This window comes from Sardina pilchardus, chromosome 18 (assembly GCF_963854185.1).
Source record: "Sardina pilchardus chromosome 18, fSarPil1.1, whole genome shotgun sequence".
Lineage (NCBI taxonomy): Eukaryota > Metazoa > Chordata > Actinopteri > Clupeiformes > Clupeidae > Sardina > Sardina pilchardus.
In genome coordinates this window covers 17,898,386-17,919,575 of record NC_085011.1, presented here as the reverse complement: position 1 = coordinate 17,919,575, position 21,190 = coordinate 17,898,386, and the positions used below count along the sequence as shown (strand labels likewise).

Below are 21,190 nucleotides of genomic sequence, written 5' to 3'. Positions count from 1 at the left end.
CTATTCAGCACAAAAACGTCTTATGGCAGGAGGGCCAAATCCTTTAACAAATTTACAAAAGGCTTACTGCACCGCTTAAGCTATTTCCCACCTCCAACAACTCTTCTGGGCCAAGATTAACCAATGCCAGGCACAGAACACCTGCAGGTGTGACAAGTTTATGCAGCAACAGGGGCAATTTTCACTTTTAGAATGCAGTTTAGAATGTGGGCTTCTTCTGCACCCAATAAAAGCATTTTTACGCACTTTCCCCAAAATACCTTGAAGCTCTTCTATCTACATCCTTGCAAGAAAACCAGCAGTGTGTGAGGGCAAGATGCCAAGTGCTTCAACTACCTGACGGAGAGGAACCACGTTTCTGACAGGGGCGCACCTGTCTGCAAATGGGCCACATGGTTGTGGAACAGATGTGCACACACAGAGAGGAGAGAGGGACAGAGAGAGATGAAGGGGGGGAGAGAGAGAGAGATGGAGGGCAAGAGATAGAGGGGCGGAAAACAAATAGAGCCCACTCACTGCAGTGAAATAAAATGGGGATTTATTCACAGGCCCTTGTTGGAGATGCCTACTCGGGGTCCTTGTGTTATTACAGGCAGACCATGTGCATAATTCATGAAGGCGCTGTGTCTGAATAGAGCCCAGGCTCCAATAGCCATCCACTGAGCTGGCAGACAATAGCTGGGCTTGGCTCTCTGGGTCTAGTGTTTCCACCATGGCCACAGGCAGAATGCTTCAATTGGTTTTTGTTTGGACAGTGTGCAAATGTATGTATGTATGTATGTATGTATGTATGTATGTATGTTTATATACAGTCATGTCTGAAAGTTTTGGCAGAACTTGGCACCCATGCTAAAGTTGACTAAAAAGAGGAATATCTATCTTTTGGTCATTGATCTTAATGCCCTAAGTAATAAAATGAGGAAATATCCAACCTTTAAGGACACCAATTTTTTTGTGAGTGAATAATGTATCATAAATAAATAAATGTTTTCTTTAAAATACTGGAGTCATAAGTATCAGCACCCATGTAACCCTATGGAAATTTAACACATAGGGTAACATAGGGGTGTCAATAATATTTATGACCCCAATATTTTAAGGAAGAACATTAATTTTTTTATGATACATTATTCATTCACAAAGAAAATTGATGTCCTTAAAGGTTGGATATTTCCTCATTTTATTACTTAAGGCATTAAGATCAATTTCCAAAAGATGATTTTATATTCCTCTTTTTAGTCAACTTTAGCATGGGGCGACAACACTTTCAGCCATGACTGTATATCTCTGTACACGCAGGCTTTCACAGTACGAGTGAATCCATCTCAGCCGCTTTCTCTCCGTGGTGCACCATTCCCATGACCAGTGGACGAGTGCAGGCCGGACCACCCCAGTGGGGGGACAGCAGGGGCAGGAGCAGCCCAGTGGGGGGACAGCAGGGGCAGGAGCAGCCCAGTGGGGGGACAGCAGGGGCAGGAGCAGCCCAGTGGGGGGACAGCAGGGGCAGGAGCAGCCCAGTGGGGGGACAGCAGGGGCAGGAGCAGCCCAGTGGGGGGACAGCAGGGGCAGGAGCAGCCAGCGCGCGGCAGAGGCAGAGCCAGAGCCACAGCTCCCACCCAGACCTCGGCCCCTCTGACAAGTCACAGAGGCCTCCCGAGAACAACAAACAACTAGGAGATGTTCCCAGCCCACACTGTCAGGGAAGTGAAGAATGTGTATACAAATGCACGTGCGCATGCACACACACACACACACACACACACACACACACACACACACACACACACACACACACACACACACACACACACACACACACACACACACACACACACACACACACACACACACACACACACACACACACACACACACACACACACACACAGAGAGAGAGAGAGAGAGAGAGAGAGAGAGAGAGAGAGAGAGAGAGAGAGAGAGAGAGAGAGAGATAGAGATGTCCCCGGTTGAAAATAATGTTCCCATGGTCTTATTGCTCCATTCCAATGGCAACATGCATTAAGAAGCCACAATAAAAACAATGCAAAACAATATACTGAATATAGTGTGTGCCACAGTATGAGGGAGGGAAAGATGGAGAGAGGGATACATGACAGTGAGAAAGATAGAAAGAGTGTGTGTGTGTGTGTGTGTGTGTAAAATTATATTTCTTAAAAATGGAATGTGACATTTTGTTGACATCAAGATTTTTAGGCCTATAATATTGGCAACACTCCATTCAGCACAGTGACAAGATATGTTGCCATGCTTATTCTGTTCTAAACATTGAACAAAACAAAAACAATATATTGAGAGCAAATGTTGGAATGTTCTCATTTTTCCTATATCTTTTAGGGTAACTTTAAAATGCAATTTTTTTCTGGCTGACAAACAATTACTGAAAAACAACAAGTATGTATAAGAGCAGTACCATCTGCACCACTGCTACTGGCAATACAACTCGTCTCTATTAGGTAACTGGCTGACATGGAACAAAGTAATACTGTGAATCTGTGTGTTTGCAGGAAATAGACAGAGCGAGAGAGAGAGAGAGAGAGAGAGAGAGAGAGAGAGATGAGAAAAGAGGATGATAGCAGACAAATGAGGTAACCGAGTGATATTGCTGAAGGTAAGCCGATCTGCGCCAGGAATTTTTATTAAAAAAAAAAAAAAAAAGGTCGGAATGCCTCAAAGCGTGAGCAGACTGTGCATGCATAAACCCACACACACATGCTCCTACTGGACAAACTCAGGAACAGGTTCCGTTTTTCAGTGGTGCAGGATTAGTTGGGTTGACTTTTTGAGGACATTTTCATGATACATTTGTTTACCCGAATAAAACTACAAGTTATCGATCATAGCTCAATTCACTTCTGATCCGTCACAGCATTAGTCAGTAACCTATTTGAATGACCTGGAGTTTCCGGACTTCAGCTTAATACACATGTGTGGATGTGTACATGTATGGATAGTTTGCCTATGTGTGGTACAGTACAGCCCTATTTCAACTCCCTTTATTTAAGCCCCCCCCATTACCCTAGTGCTTATTCACCCCTCCTTGCACTACTGCAACTGTGGCACAAGAATTTCGCAATATTGCAAAGTATATGCAACAATAAAACTTGAAACTTGAAACTCGGTGATGCGGTTGCAATTTCTGATATTTGATATTTGATAGCTGATACTTGAGCTCAACATCACATTACATTCCTACCTTCTTGTTCCTAACGCACCAAGTAAATTGGCAGAGATTTGTCATGGCTTGGTTCAAGCCTACACTTGCCTCCCAATAACAGAGACAGAATTGGGTATTGACACTTTCTTTTAGCACAAACACTGAATGAACAGGACTGCATTTTACTGACACTTTTTGACAAAAAAAAGAGTGTTTGGAAAGATTTCTTTCAGTCCTGTACTGTACCTTTAAAACACAATCAAAGTCATGCCATGCTGTGGTCTGTTATCTGGTTGGTTTGTTTGTATTCTGAATGAGGAGGCGCGCACATCCAAAGCTAGCAGGTGCCAGATTCCAAAAGTTTGAAAAAACAAAGCTGAAACCGCACACTGAGCTCTACAATAACCCTTTTTAATTTTTAAAAAAGTACTTTTTTGTTTGTATTTTTTCCTTCTATGTTGTGAAGACCAAACTGGTTTGTTTATCTTCCAAAACCTCTTACCTGCTACATTCAACTAGTGTCACCCTGAGCCGGCCCTCCACCAATCGAGTGTCCCCGAGCGAGAGGTCCTGGTCACAGGTGGAGGCCAGAGGGGGCTGGACTTGAAACGGGAAGAAAGGTTTGTACCTGCGGGAGAGACAACGAAACCAGGTATGAGGACAAACCATAATCACCATCACCGACACCAGGTATGAGGACAAACCATAAATCACTATCACTGACAATCTCTGCTGGTTGTTTGGCCACACAGTGTTCTTGATAAGCCATTTGTGCATTACAATCAGATATCACAGACATACAAACAATGCTCTTCCACACCACGTTATGTTGGGAACATTTGGGGCCGTATGAGAACACAGGCAAGATGCTTGTAAATCTGTCCAGTTGTGTCAGTAAGGTGGGCAAGTCTTCCCAGCAGCTGAGCTTGTTTCTTTCAATTTCCTTAATGGACAGTGCGCTCTTGGTCACTTTCATTTTTTATGATTGCTATGAGAGAATGTCATTTCAAGGTTACGGGCCCTGTGCGCTAGCTTACTTGAAGTTGGCCAACCAGTTTCCTGTTGGTTGACATCGCTGTCAACAAGCACCTGAAGAGGAGAGCTGCAGTTGTACCAAACCGTGAGCTCACCCTAAAATCCTTCCTTCTTTATTTTGTGCAGTCTCTGCGCATATAGGCTGGCGTTTCTAGGTAGGCCTATAGCTAAAATCGTTTTTTATAATGACTTGAAGCCGAGCAGAGTAGCTCCAACTAAAGCACTCATCTACAGGTGCTTGTTGACAGCCATGTCAAAGAACATGAAACTGGTTTGCCAACTTCGAGACACAGAGCCCATAGTCCAGCCTCAACTGAAAAAAGGCACCAACCAACACACTGACATTTTCTTTCACTGACAGACAACATTGAGTTGCAAAACAATCATGACTGCATCAATATCATTGCTTAAGGAGTTTCAACACACAAGCCTGAAAATGTGTGCCACAGGAACAATAGCATGGTTTTGGAGTTTGAGATATTGAGTGTGTATTATCGAGTGAGGTTTATTGTATGTTAAACAGGCCTTCTGGAACACTGGAAGGAAGTGTTCTGCCCGGTTGGGTTCTTTGTGATTATTCTAAATCCCTGGGTGTTCCTGACTTCCAAATTGACCTTGTGTCACACATGGGAGGTTAAGCTTAAGCTCACATTCCTTTTCCTACAGTACTCTACATACAAAAGGAAAACTTTAAAAAGCATGTGGTTTATATAATGAGATTTCCAGAGTCAACATATGTTGACTTTTACCTCTACTCTTAAAACTCTATGTGATGATAACCAAGCACCTGTGTCTGTCTTCTTGAATGCTGATAGAGGTGTTACATTCTCTCTCTCTCAACGCCACATATACGGAAGGCATTTCCGCCAAATGTTAAAGTATGCCTTCACAGCAGTTTTGTCTCTTAACTGTTTGCTGCATTGCTTAACCGTTCAAAACACCCTCCCTCTTTGGTAACAGCAAGACCTCGTGTACAGGAACTGCAAACCAAGATGAATGATTAAAGTTTCCCCGGAGAAATGTCTGCCTCTTGACAGGAAGTGAACTGCATAGCCCACTGTCCCAGTGGCCTCGTGAGCCGTCTCAGTCAGCCCCTGCCAGAGGGCCGGACCTGCGCCGGACCTGGGCCACCATCTCCACCATCACAGTCCCTCCTGCCTGAGCAGGGGAAGACCTAATTTTGTCAAATCAGCATTTGGATCCCAGAAGACACAACTATCAGTAATTAAGAGCATAAATACTTTGAGTGGATGTTGCCCAGCTTCGTGCTATCTAAGCTAGCTGCGTTCTATTTCTGGGCTCCAGACAATATGCAGGAAAAAATTGTCATCATGCCAGCGATTAGCAAAGTTTCCCAAAATCTTTCAATTACGAGTAAGTCTTTCTGGATACACTTGCTCACTAATTTCTGCTTTAAACAGCCATACATACAATATAAATATTCTGAAACGTTTGATTATTTAATTCATAAAACATCCACAGTATTATCCATTAACAGTGCACTATGAAATACTGTATAACCAGTCTCCATATAGCACTTGTTAACATTTTCAAGCTATCAACATTGCTATGGATGGTGCAGACAGCATGGATGCTTTAGGGTTTTTTTCCCTCTGTTTTGACACAGAAACATATCTACATTATTCCATAAATAGTGTGAGCACTCTTTTGTTTTGTTTATCGTTTTGCCCTTTCCCTGATGGCACCCGCAGAAGGTCCAGTCACTCACACAGAGAAAAGAGAGAGAGGGAGAGAGAGAGGGAGAGAGAGAGAGAGAGAGAGAGAGAGAGAGAGAGAGCAAGAGAGAGAGAGAGCGTGGATGGGACTGCGGCACGGCACCAACGCTAACTGCAAATAAACACATTCATCAGTGCTGCTGGGGGAGCCTCTGTGCTCAGGCACGCCGCAGTGGCCTTCCCGTCTCCTCTGACCAGCAGAGAGAGCAGGAGGGAGAAAGAGGAAACAAAAGGCAGCCTTTCCTGGAGGCGTGACTCATCTCACCCGTGAGAATGAGAAAGTGCTAGAAAGGGAAAGAGAGACAGAGAGACAAAGAGAGAGAGAGAGAGACAGAGAGACAAAGAGAGAGAGAGAGAGAGAGAGAGAGAGAACAAAAGGATAAGAAACCATGAGGGCTGTCTTTCACTAATCGTACAGCTTCTTTATTAAATTAAGAGATAATATGATACTCGGAGGTGTCATTAATTGGCTCTGACCAACTGTTCCGTACTGTGCAGTGGCCCGCTCGCTCCCAAGACGAGCCTCTCAGCTTCGCTTTGACAGCCAACCGCACCACGCACGCACAGTGTTTGGTGTTGTTTACAGTCATCAAGCTTGCAACAAGCCCCATACACACACACACACGCACACACACACATACACACACACACACACACACAAACACAAATGCACACACACACACACACACACACACACATACAAGGCCTCAACACTACACTGTCACCAAAAGTTTAATTCAAGAGATTCAGTTCCTGTCAAATCCAGTGTCCATTTGCCAAATGTGGCCCCTTCACTAGAAAAAGGCTCCGGGGTCTTTCCCTTCCCTCCTGCTGCTTGCATCTCACCACTTGCAAATATATTTAGGTCATGTCTCCCTAGCCGACTCTAAACAAAATACATGAGGGGTTACTGATATAATGGATACAAATATCAATACTGATTTTGAACCAATCCCAACGCAATACAATGTATCTATTACAATACAAGGACAATCAAGGTCAGTCCTCTTTGTGACTTTAATGGGTAAATATTTGGCATGGAGACCTAGCAGCTAAAAGAACATACCCAAGTGTTGCTAGTCGGGGCATTGAAAGACAAAGGCGACGGGACAGTTGTGGGTCAGACATGATCTACCACAACGTCATGTGTTTGGCTTGAGCTTTAAAATAAAATAGTTAATGGATATAGTTAGTACCAGTAAGCTATGACAGGAATATGAAGTGTTTGCCTATGTTTTTCCAACATGAGGCAAGTTCCTGTTCTAAGGTCTCTGGCCTTATCTGAAGTGACACTCCCTAATGTGCATACTGTATGGACAACCCAAAACTGACCACAGAAAATACACGTCATTGTGTTGGCTGCTTTTTGTAAAGCTCTTTTACGTCTTTCTTTCTCATTTGTAAGCTCTCATTTGCCCACTACGACTCCCCTATGAAAAAAAAGAGCTGCAGTGGGGACAGTTTTTCAGCAGCTCAGCACTTCAGGAGGTCAATTTAAAGTGGAGGGCGCCTGGCTCAGTAACATCACAGAGAGAGAGCGAGAGAGAGGTGTGTGTGTGTGTGTGTGTGTGTGTGTGTGTGTGTGTGAGCGTGTGTGTGTGTGTGAGCGTGTGTGTGCGTGTGTGTGTGTGTAGGCTAAGTGGCGGTCTGAGGGCAAGCAGCCTGATGACGACAGTACAGATTAGTGGGACGAGTTTGACAGCGCCACAACACGGGCGGCCCGACACGTCTCCGTTTAGACCCCGCGCAAACAACAGGGGCGTGCAGATGAAGAGGATCGCTTACAAGCAGACACCATTAGCTCCACTGAACAGGCCACATTAAAAATGCATGGCGGCGCGTACACACTACAATACACTGCCGCTCCGGCCCACCCATAGCCCCGTCCTCAGAAAGCCATAATTAGCTTTTAAGCGGCGCTACCAACAGAGTTGAGCGACAGCGGTGTTTGAGCACCCACATCGCTCTATATTGCTCACATGAAAACTTAATGAACTGATTGACCACACTGAACACAGTGGCCTTTGTCCGGCCTGATATAGGATGCAGTCAGCTTGGGTGCTTTACAAATAAGGTAAGGGTGAGGTCATGCTGTGAGGTTTTGGGCTCCTTTAAAAATAACATGATTATGAACTCCCACAGATTACATAACGTGTTAGCACAGAGAACTATTACAAAATGCCTTAATGCCTTAAAAGGAGTCGGACTTAACATGATATGTATGTGGCTGTGGTTGAGTTACTGAGGCATAGTATATACAGTAGACTATAGAAGAAGAAGTAGAAGAGTTTCGGGACACCGACCACTACAGTGCACCCGCAGGACATCCCATTCTAAATCCATATGAATGTTTTGAGGGGGGGGGGGGGTTGCAGCAGCAACAGGGATGGATTTCCACAAGAGCCAGTCTGGTTCTTCCACACCAAGCCTGCCCAACGATGTCTTTATGGGCCTTGCTTTGTGCACTGGGGTACGGTCATGCTGGAACTGAACCGTTCCCAAAAAAATGGGAGCATATGATTGTCCGAAATGTCTTGGTATACTGAAGTCCATATAAATACCTATGGATTCAGAATGGGAAGTCATTGAAGTTCATGTGGGTGTAATGGCAGGTGTCCATTTGCAGTGTTTATGTGGCTGACTTAAAGACAACAACTGTGCATGTGTGCGCGTGAGTGCGTGTGTGTGTGTGTGTGTGTTTGTGTGTGGGTGTGTGGGTGTGCATGTCAGTGTCAACTGCCTGGCATCTTGTGTCAGTCGCTCCCCGATCTGCTTACGAGGGTTTAATTCCTCAGAGGTTAAAGACTTTCACAATAATGTTGCCCTCTGAAATAAAAAAAAATCCACCGGCCACAGAAACCAAGACTTTGAAAGTCACAACGGCTCTTACAAGATTAGAGGGCAGGATTTCAGTTGCTGAAGAATAAAAAGGCTTACACACACACACACACACACACACACACACACACACACACACACACACACACACACACACACACACACACACACACACACACACACACACACACACACACACACACCAAGTACTGTGGCCAACGGCCATGCGGCCTCTGTGCTGCTGACTAGGCTGCGCCTTTTCCGCTTTTGTTTCCATCATGTGATAGTCATTCTGATCAGCTCTTTGGAGCCTGGGCTAAAGAAATAATAATAAAATGAGATGAGCTGGCGGTTAAAAACATCCATAAATCATACGGTCATGAAAAAAGAAGCCCGCTGACCATCCTCCATATGTCTGCTGTCCACCTCCACTGAGGGGGAAGAGAAAGGTGGGAGAGAGATGTGTGGATGGAGCTCCAGTAATCGTTTATGTAACCTGCCATCTGTGCAACTGGAAGCCTTGCTGGACCTCGGTGTATGGTGCTATCCCCCCCACACACATATACACACACACACACACACACACACACAACACACATACACACACACACACACACACACGAGTGTACTAACGCAGTTGCTGCGTTCATCAGGTTTTAAATGATGCATTTCTCAACTAATTCCTGCAACCATGACTGTGCAACTTTAAAATACTGCTATTAGGTTTCATCATCCACCTAATATCCAAAGCTCATCTTCTTTGGCCAAAGAACTCCAGAGAGAGAGAGAGAGAGAGTGAGGGAGAGAGAGAGTGGGATTACATGATCAAAATCTCTCCACGTGGTGTTACGCAAGGACATATTTTGTGTCACTTGTAACCAAGATCACCTACGTTGATGCCGCCTGATCAGGCTGATCAATTTTCCATCTCGTCTCGTCTCATCTCGCCCGCAGACCCACGCCTGAAACAGCACCCGTGGTGGGAGACGGGGCGACCAGCGCCGACGTACCCGCTGCACATCACGCTCTGCCAGTCGTCCGAGCGGTGTGTGTGTGCGTGTGCGTGTGTGATGCCAACCAATTAGAGTTCAGCTCTTGCATTCACAATATTCCTACCTGTTGGCCACAGCCCTTTTGTTACAAAAAAAGCCCTCGTTACAATGCATGACTGACTAGGGCTTACATGAGCCCCCTTGATTAGAAACCTGACCACCACTAAAGGGGACCGAGACGTCTGTGCTTGCGTAAGCAGTGCGTCCGCTGGCCAAGGGGGAGAAAGCAGAAAGATTTGGGAGACAGCTGGACTTTGGCCTTTCCGGTGTGAACAATCCTGGGTATTTACGTAAGCTTAGTGTTTGCCTTGTGATAGTAACCCATAGAATATCCATTAGAGGCCTATATGCATCAAGTACAACAGACATGCCACACCACCACCATGTAACTGACTGGGAACGTAAATCCCAGTAGACATTTGAGACTTTTGAGTGGAATTAGCCAACCCATTAGAAGAAGCCATGATCTTGAGGGAATCCCTTGCTTTTCAAGCCTAAAGGTCACAGTAGCTACACAGAATGTTATTCGAGCATGAAGTGAATTCATGAGTACCTAATAATGAGATGGCCTTGAGAACTCTTACTATTGTACTCTATGGACGGCTGCATCAGAAGATCATAAGAGGCATTTATTATTGGTAACGACAAATGGCAACGTACGATCATGAGGAGCGCTGACTGCATACCACAACCTACTGTGGCCCCACTGGAACGGGATGCATGACAATAACCCCCCCCCTCGCCCACCACCACATATACACACGCACAGAGAGAGAGAGATGTACAGTACAGAAGGACCAGATGTTAGGGAAGTAATTACATAACATCCATGCTTAGGCTTACACACACACACACACACACACACACACACACACACACAGACACACAGACACACAGACACACAGACACACACAGACACACACACACACACACACACACACCGAGAGAGAGAGAGAGTTCAGAGAATCTAGGCACAATCAGAAACACACACATGCTACATGCTACATAATGTCATTAACTCCACAGCAAACGTGAAAGAGGCTGACTAAACTTTGATTTCAACTGCTTCAGGGTGAACCGATTCTACAATAAATCACTGAACAATACAGTGCTGGGATTGTTTTCATGAAGCACTAGTTGCAAACCAAATGTCCCATGATCACCTAAAGCAACTCTTGTTCAACCCTTTAGCACTAGAGAGCTCTTGTTTGGACTGGCTTCTGCTTCAAAACTTCCTTGTTGTCATGTCTCTCTCGCTTCGTCTTTCATAATCAAAGAAGGTCATGAGGAGGGGAAGGAGAAAAGGGGGGGGGGGGTCATCATCGCAATGCACTAGCACGGACGGGAAGGCAAAAAGGCAAAGCAAACAAATTGTGAGGGCAACTTGCCAGGCACAGAGAACTGGCAAAGGACAGCACCACACCTTTACTGAAACTGACCCATCTGATTAAAAATGGACGAAAGCACTCAGTGTCTTCGGAACAAGCCCATCACACACCTACGTCCAGAATAATGGCTGTGGCTCTAAAAGGGACAGATAGGAATCTGACATCTTATTCAATAGCTTTAGCAAATCAACAGTTAATAATTTCAAGCCTTTCCAGACGGAATTTCTTATTTGAATGGTCAAAAAGTGCATTAGTGCGGCAAAAAAAGAAAAACAATAGCTATTCATTCAGGTGAGTGTCAATCAGTTAAGTGAAGGAGAAGTTGAGTTGGGGTCAATGACAGTAATTTCATTAACAGTGTTCCTCTGAAACTACTGGGCGATTTTTCTTAGACTTATTGATTTAGTGCTTTCTGCTGGGTCCCTGTCCCACTAAACTGTATTGAAACCTTTGACCACTGTTTGCGCTAATCTACTAAAGGAAGTAATACTATTATCTAAGAAATGCTTATCCATAAAAACTATTAGGTTACCTTCACTTTCCTATACACACTGCCCCCACATATACAGTATGCGCACTCACACACTCAACATGAAAGGCATACAGGTTCCACTTCACTACAATCCAAAACGTACTACCAGACTTCTAGCCATGAGCTCTGAAACACCCTTTATAGATTCTCACAATGTTTACCAGCTGTGATCTACAAGTCAATTAAACTAGTCCACACAGTGGTATAAGAAGAAGTACAAAACAAATTTACACAGATATTTCATTTTAGCCACATCTCATATTTGTTGAATTGTCACTTTAACATCTTAATGGGTAACATTCTGCCAATAAACACCATTTTTATCATGGAAAACATTTTGAGTCCAAACAAACGAGGGTCTATGAAAAAATAAATACAGAATGAGGAAAGCAAATCAAGTCTTAAATCATTTTACATTTTGGATGACGTTCCAACAGCCATGCACTGTCAGTAATTGTCCTAACCCCAAACACTGAAGCAAAAAGTTCTTCGAGTGCCTCAACACGTCTTAACACGCTAACAGAGGAATGGAAGCTCTCAACAATATATACTGTCTCATATCTGTCTCTCTCTCTCTGTCTCTCTCTCAGACATACACACACACACACACACACACACACACACACACACACACACACACACAGACACACACACACACACAGACGCCACACATTCCATCCATGGGCTGAGCCCTGCAGTGTATGCAGTGGCGTTTGCCTGGATGGCCTCCAGCCCCTGCTCTCTCCCCTCATCCACAGCGGAGCCATCTGTGTGCCTCCGTGTTACATCACCACGCATCACTTCCTCCCTGCGCCGGGATGGGCTGTCCCCATCACCAACCCCGGCTGAGCACTAACAGTCCAGGCACTTCATAAGCTGCAGGGCCCAGGCCACGAGTTCAGAGCGCAGCCGGGAGTCCATTACGATACCCCCCCCCCCCCTCGTCCATTTACAGGTCAGCTTCTGCAGGCGTCTGCCACTTTAGTCATGGTCGGAGGTGGTCGATGACGAGGTAAGGGGTGATATGGAGTGGCCCTGCCTACTACCCTGGCGAATTTTGCCCGACACCAGTGCTGTCCGTGGGGGCACTCGAGCGTGACAGGGCCAGAGCAGGTTGGGAGTGCAAATGTGCATCCCTGAACTGATTCAAGGCTTGCACGGCTTGCATCATTCCAAATGATCGGGATTTTTTTGCAGACTTTCAGCTGAGATTCACAGAGTGTGTGTGTGTATGCACGCGCAAATGCCTCTCTGCTGTCAGGAAACAACAACCTCTGTCTGCAATCGGACTCCCTATCCCCCCTTCTAGAACGGTCACTCGATGCTACGCAAGTAGTACTTACTGCTGCAGTAACATGTCCTTGTCGCACTGTACCTTGATCGTTTCTCTTTCTGCAAGTCACTTTGGATAAAAGCACCAGCTAAAATGGCTAAATGGGAATGTAAAGGAGAGAGCATTCTGGGCGCTGTCTGGTTTTCTCTGTCTGTCTTTTACCCTCGTGCTTTTCGCAGTCCCTCCATCGGTCTTTCCTCCTATCCGGTCCTCTCTCTCCATCGGTCTCTGAGGACCCCGTATCACTTCTGACCTGTCCACTGAAACAGATGAGTGCGGATGGGGGGGGGGGGGGGGGGGTTGGGGTTGGTGGCTGGGGCTCCATTACACCTCAGCAGTCCTTCATGCAAAACATCAATACAGTGAGCAGCACAGCCGAATCACTCCCTCTTTCTGCAATCGGACTCCAGTCTGAGATTTCCTCATACAAGACCAAGGCCTCATCAGATGGGGGAAAACAATATGTGCATATTTATTTCAGTCAAACCTGGAAAAGGGCACTTTTGCAGACTATTACAATATAAAGACTAAACTTCTGGAATATTAGCATTTTTGAGTGCAGTCAACTGATATTTGTAAAAGCTGTGGTTTCCTTCTGGTCTTGACCTGACATTCAGTTTAGCGCTTAGAGACTTAATCTCTCCCTTTCATCGCAGGATGTCGCATCATTTGTTGATTCTGAGCTCTGGATAGTCGGATTATCTGATTTAAGTCAACTATGACAGAAAGTGAACATGCAATGGTAAGAGGAGTTACAGTATATCAGTACTGTTGCTAATCAGTACGACACAAGAGCTGCACCAAGAACTGTCTGGCACCTCATAGGCTTTGTATTACTTTAATGGGGTTGCTGTTCCTCCGTTTAAATGGTTAAAATCCCAGTTGATGAAGTTTTTTTCCCCTCTCGTTCTCTGAAAACACTGAAGCCATTGTGTGCCTTCATTGCAGCTTCTGCCCACACACTGAATGAGCACATAAAGTGAGAAGACATTATGTCCATGTTGCTCCAGCCAAAACCATCCGTTTCAGTTAGTTTTTGTGGGCAACAAAATGGCACCTCGCTCGTGCTAACCAAGGGAGAGCTCATGTGTAACCAACACAACGGTTCCTGTTCAAAAGACTTACTCTGAAGTGTGTACAGATTCAAAGAATGGCATCATCTTACTGATATGACCAGTGGTAAACCACCTTAAAACTTAAATCATAACAGTGTAAAGACTGGATGATTCCACAACCTATAAATCAGAACCCAATAAAACACAATACCAACTCAGATTTTGATACTGATTATTACTAACAGATAAATAAGTAGTCCCATCTACGGAGAAGGGATGTGTTCTTTTGAATGCGTCACTCTGCAGCACACTGCTCCAGTGGGTTTGCGTGTGAGTGTGTGTGTGCCCCCAACAGCATGGGTCATTGTGCTTTCTAATTGAGGGCACCTAATTCTGCACCGAGTGCAATGCTGCCACAGCATTCGTGACAAGCCTGCCTGGGCACACAATGCCAGTTTGGGTACGCTTACCTCAAGCAAAATCCTCTGCGATAACCGCCCCTCCCTCCCTCTCTCCCCCTCTCCCTTTCTTCCTCTCCATAATATGCCCTTCACCAGAGCCATGTCCTGTGTGGGGGAGACGAGTCCATGGCTCGCAGTGCTGCCATGCTCACTGGTCAGGTCTTCAGTGCTCTCGCCATACAGCATAGTACTCTCAGATGCATGCAGAGCTGAGGGAGTCTGGCTCGAGTCACACCAGGACTGGAGTGGCACTGCCGCGCTGGCAAGGACATCCATCGAGTGCCTGACCGGCATGATGCTTCATCCCACCTCTCTACACCTGGGCAGGCCGCAGTGCTCTCATCACACCGGTCACGGACCATTGATTAGGGAACAGACGCCACTGCATAGAGCTGGAAGCCTAGTGGTGCACACTCAACTTGGCACAGGTGACCTGTGCTACAAGCGTGAGCTTTCCTGCACGTTAGAAGCCATTAAAGGGATAATCCGGAGTGAAATGCACTTTGGATCATTTTTTCGGACTATTGGGAGTACATACGTTGAGTTGACACCAAAATCATGTCATTCGGATGTATTTTGAGAAAGTTCGAGCTCACCGTTTTTAGCCAAAACTCGTTAGCCTGGAAGTGACTCGGGCATGTCCTTTCGCCGCTACAAAACGCTATTTTTATACCTCTTCTACTGTTCCAAACAACACTACACTTACGTGGTAGTGAGTAGAGGATCCCTAAAGCCAAACCGAAGTATCCCCACGTCTTTATGTGGTCGGATAGAGAGTCCAGAATGAATTTAATCGAGTCCGTACCTTTCCGGAAATGTTAATAAAGTGTTGTTAAAACGTTGCTAGCTGCAGCTGCGACATTTCCGGAAAGGTACTGACTCGATTAAATTTATTCTGGACTCTCTATCCGACCACATAAAGACGTGGGGATACTTCGGTTTGGCTTTAGGGATCCTCTACTCACTACCACGTAAGTGTAGTGTTGTTTGGAACAGTAGAAGAGGTATAAAAATAGCGTTTTGTAGCGGCGAAAGGACATGCCCGAGTCACTTCCAGGCTAACGAGTTTTGGCTAAAAACGGTGAGCTCGAACTTTCTCAAAATACATCCGAATGACATGATTTTGGTGTCAACTCAACGTATGTACTCCCAATAGTCCGAAAAATTGATCTAAACTGCATTTCACTCCGGATTATCCCTTTAAGCAAATGTGGATTATGATAACAAATCACCCAACAAATCCATGCATACGCACACGCACACACAGTCCTCAAAGTCACAGTGCCTAAATATAATATGCATGAAAGATTAATATCGCCTTCATGAGATCAGCACCTCATTATCAATTGCCACTATCTGTGCATCATGCAAAAGACAGGAAACCACTGCAACACTACCGTTACATGGTGCACTCCACACAAACATGTATCAGTTCATAAAAGAAGACACTCCGTTAACATGGAGGCATCATAATAGAAAAACAAGCTAAAGCCTTCAAAGCTTCATGTGAAGTGAAATCTGAAATATTTGGTCACTGTGGTTTTGCTATGCCTACATCAAAGATAGTAGGCCTACAGCACTCAGACAGGACAGTACAGAATTATCAGTAGGAGTATGCAGAAATGAGAACCACACATTACACAGGGAAAAAGCTACACGTTCTGCAATTCAAGACCCCTATTGAAACGGTCAGCTGAATTGACTGAGGAGGAACCAAAAGGGAGTGAGGAGGCCAGCATGGGGATTCTGAAAACACCATCCTGTGCACTTGCAGTGAGAAGAAACCTTACAAGTGTGACACAAAAGGAAGTTCTGGTAAAGAGTGTGACTTTTAAGAGGGAGTGGTGGTGAGAGGGTGAGAGGGTGAGAAAGCATGAGGAAGACAGACAGAGAAAGCAGAACCATAACACAAGTTCCACTATTGAATAAGATGTGCTCCGAAGCGTTCATGAATGTTGTTTTCACAGCAACCATCCAATTATTCTGAAACTCTCTCACCATTCCAACAGGCACCTACACGGTCTGCGAGACAGTCATTCTTCAACCCATCATTAACTTGAACAGTCCATCAGCAGTGGACATATGCAGTTAAAGACAAATGCCGGTCATTGTATGCCGTGGGGCAACAGCTAAACTGAAAGCCTAAACACATAACACAAAATCTAAACCCATCACTGGGTACATATATCTATTGACAAAAGGATGCATTTGAATACAGTGTGTTGCAATCACATCGCCATAGGCTAAGCCTTGCCTATAGCAGTGCAACAGGTTTACTGCGACCTGAGCAGGTCAACTCAAACAGATCATAGCCTACATTCCACATACGCTAGGCTACATTGTATGCAGTCAACAATTGTTGCACCATAACATTCCTATGCCATAGTTGTGTCAAGTTTTAGTCTGTGAACAGGAAGAGATGTTATAGGCCTACTTAGAGAGAGAGACAGATGGCTTTTTGACCTCACAGCAGGGTATGACCTTTACCTTATTTTGTAATTTGGCAAAGTGTGTTTCTTCTTGATGATTCTCTTTAGCTGGTTCACAATGATGGAGGTGAGTTGGGGCAACGGTCGTCCCTCAAACTGTGACTTAACTTCGAAGTCTATGAGGGGGTCGTCCATGAACGAGAACGACCAGTGCGTAAAAGGCATTCGAGTGAACTGTAGTTTCAATCGGCCCACCACCCGGGTCATTTTAACGAACAGGTAGGCGGATTTCCCAAACACCAGGTCTACATCAATCGCCAGGTGAAACCCGCCGTTGTATTCAAGATCCACCTCGAAATTAAGCTCTTCTGGCATGCCGTCTTCGTTAACGGAGACCGGCTTTATAAGTTTCGCAGTCTTAAACACGGGCAATGAATTGCCCAAGGATATATCCCGGAGACTGAGACCCTCTAACAACCGTCCGGCTGTTTTGGTTTGTAGCAGCTCCTCAAATTCCACCTTGATTTTTTTGGTGATCCAGTGTCTAACCACCGGGGTGTCCCGGAGCTCCCGGAACAGAAACAAAAATATTGCATTTAAAAAGCCGCATGTCTCCGACTTGGAGGTGTTCAGCGACTCATTTTGAGAAGGCGGTGGCGGCTGTTGTTTCGGGCTACTGCTGACAGACGCTTCCTGCGGCTTCGTAGAAGCGGCCTCTGTCTGTTTAGATGCTGCGGATGTCGTGCTTTCTTGCTGTTGCTGTCCCGATTCGACATGTTGGTTATTAAAGTAATCCTTCAATAAGGGATCAGGCACTGCTTTGACATATTGCACTGTCCTTCCTATAGGCTCCGGGCTTCTCCGGTAGAGGAAAAGGAATTGTAACACTAACGTGACGATCGCCCCAGAAAATGCGGAAATTAATATCAAATATATCATTTCTAACCGAGGCCCCGTTGCCGTCAACGACTTAAAATGTCTTCATGTTCCCCAGCTAAACGGAATTAACAAAGCAAGTTTCACCTGGTCGCTCACAAAGCTGCCATATCATCTGCCTCTTTCCTGTGGTTGAGAATCCACAGCTGATTGGGTGAACGTAATGCGTGTAATAGCGGAGTAGTCGTGCGTAATGACGGCATTCGCCACAGTGCGCTCATTCGCCTCCCGAGTGACTCGCAACAAAGTGACAGTTGGTTATTCGGGAAAATCAGCTTTGCTACTTTGTAAAGCCCACGACGACGTGAACATCAACTCTTCACATTTGGTTATGCTTATGGCAGTGGATAATTTTGGAGAGTTCGCCAGCGGTGCATGGAACCACAACCCACAAATAAAATGCTGCAACTGATAAAGAGTTTCCTAATTAGGGACAAAGGTCGCAGAGAATGGACGTTACATTTTCAGGAAGCCAGTCATACAAATAGTAGATAGCCTACAATGAGGAACAACAGACTGGAGGTGTATTACCGTGAGTGAGACATCCATATGCATCCCATTAAATAAGACTCAGTGGAGCTTACCCTCATCAATGCACTCAATCAATCACACGTTCTTCTTTTAATAATAAAGATAGGTCTCTCAAGTTTGAGGCTCATTTATGAGTTTATATAAAAGCCCTCTCAATTATAAAAGGAATTTAAGCCGTAGGCTAGTAACATATTGCATTTTATTTACAGATTATCATTCTGAAAGGATATTTCATGCAGAATGGCATTTAAGTAGCCTACTGTACACAATATATGGTTTTAGAATGCTGTAGGCTATTTGTTAGATATTTAGTGTCACGTAGTTGGAAATGTACATAGACCTATTCTCTTTCTCACATTTATGATGTGTATATTCCACTGAAATGACGCCCAGCATAACCTTCATCCACAAAACTGACACAAATATGATATGTGTGTATGCATGGATTCTCTCCCTCTCAAACACACACACACACACACACACACACACACACACACACACACACACACACACACACACTGTGTTTTCACCAGTGTCGTAAAAGGTGTGACATCGGTAAAATGAGCTCTCCTTGTGTTTCTTTTGTCTGCATGTCCTGCCATTCTACTTTAGCGCCCCTACAAGTCAACCAACCCCATGGGTCCTTTATCTTCAGCAAATAGCCCATCGTGTTTTAAATGGAAAATCTAAAGTGTAAGGGTGGGCATTCGCATACGCTAATCAGCAACATACCTCCAAAAGGTACAGTAACATCACAACTGCATCCTCAACTAGAGAAATGATGATGTTTTGTTGCAAAGGTATATTGTAGCTGTTGAAATGTACAGTGCAAGTACAGCTTAAAGGGGCCTTGGACACCATCCTCTAACTCCAAACTGAGAAAAAACGCCACCTGCTGGAAGTGTAATACATCTATTGCTAATTCGGTCAAATGAATGAGGTGTGTGTGTGTGTGTGTGTGTGTGTGTGTGTGTGCGCGCGCGCGCGCGTGTGTGTATGCGTGCGTGCGTGCGTACGTGTGTGTGTGTGTGTGTGTGTGTGTGTGTACAGGGAGGGAAAGAGAGAGAGAAACTCTAAACATCATTGACAAATCAGTAGAAACAACTGGATGAGAGGCCAATGCTGAAAGGGTTCTGAAACCAAGATAACATTTTCTTATTGAGAGTCAGTGTACCTCAGACATTGACTTTGAAAATGTACTAATTCAATTTGTTAAAAATACATAAAGCAAATTGACTTCCATTGTTTGTGTTTTTATCTTTACTTGTATGTGAGGGTATAGTACTGGTTTAAAAATAAAATTCACATAATTCATTAGGGTGAACCTGACTGTGAAACCTGACTAATGATTACCAGCTGGTTGTGGTGACAACAATCACTATGTCAAATTTCACAATGACAACACACACAGCACTCATCCAGAGATGGTGTCCCATGAAACCTGTGACTGAGACCGTGTTGCCATGGTTTCTACTGAAAACAGAAATTAACATAAATATATAACTGGTAAATATTGTGTGCATGCACATAACAATATGGCACAGGTGACATGTGCTTTGACAATAATAGTATAATGGCACTTTAATGTTACACAAATGGGTAAATATACTGAAGTGAAATTATTACCCTAATAAATTATATATTCAGTGCAAAATGATACATGACATTGGTTATTATTAGGTAACAGTGCTTTGCCTAGCTGATACAGCATCAGAATGAGTGAAATGGGGAACTGGCCCTTTATGGATGCAGATGCAGCAGTAATCTAAACTCTACAGAGTTATGAGCTAAACTCCTCCTGCTCGGCCTGCTGTACAGAGCATACAATTTAAGGAGGACTAGAGGTGGAATTACCAACCATATAATGATGTGCAAATACAGTGGAATGTACAAATTGCGGCCATACTACAACACAGAATTGCACCACAGGACACCAACATGGCAAAGTAATAAACACAAATAACAACAGCCAACGGATTATTGCTGAACTCAGATAATGAAAGAAACTTGCAGTCTAAAGGATGCACAGAAAACTGAACTGATGAAGTCCTTGACTATAGCAACTCCAATTACATGAATGAATGTCGGCCAACACGGGCCAGGGGTGCGTTCGACTGTTATAGTGTTCAGGGGTTCATCCTCTGTTCACATGCACCACAGAATCAGTGCACAGTGCACTCAGCCATATTTGCACACTACCATGGGCACATACCTTCCCGTTTTGAGCAGCCGCCCCCATCTTCATGGAGCGAAGTTGCTGCAGCGATGTCAGTTGGGTGTCTCCTGTGGGAGGGCAGGCAGTCTGATGAGGCTGGCAATAAACCACATGTATGTCCGGTCTGACGCGAGTCTGATGGGTCAGGAGACGGGCTGCATGTCGTCTGGCTCTTGACCTGGATCGATGCTCTCCATCTGCTGACAGCGAGTGTCTGTCCGAATGGATGACCTGGGAACCGTGCCGCCCCATCAGCTCGCTGAGAGTGATGACTGATGATGCGTAATGGTGCAGGCACAATCTCATGCAAGGAGTCGCCTGTGTGGAGCCACCCACACTACTAGGGTGACCTGAAGCTCTGTGATGCGCCCAGGAACCAGTGAGTAGTATCTGTTGGATGTAGGACCTTTGAGTGACATGACAGGCTCTGACACCGCTCTTGGTAGCTGCTGAAGCCTCCAGTGTCAGATGCAG

At 45.0% G+C, this 21,190-nt stretch overlaps 1 protein-coding gene across 1 annotated transcript in view; it reads right to left on the bottom strand.

The window, feature by feature from the left end:
* The window catches only part of pdzd8 (PDZ domain containing 8), a 40,384-nt gene extending 22,240 nt beyond the window's left edge, over nt 1-18,144 (bottom strand). Inside the window, exons 1-2 of the mRNA XM_062519260.1 lie at nt 17,093-18,144; nt 3,678-3,803 (exon numbers count right to left, since the gene is read on the bottom strand). Coding sequence (XP_062375244.1) covers nt 3,678-3,803; nt 17,093-17,973 — 1,007 coding nt within the window. The 5' untranslated portion in view covers nt 17,974-18,144. The remainder of the gene's footprint in view (nt 1-3,677; nt 3,804-17,092) is intronic.
* Nucleotides 18,145-21,190: the final 3,046 nt, after the last annotated feature.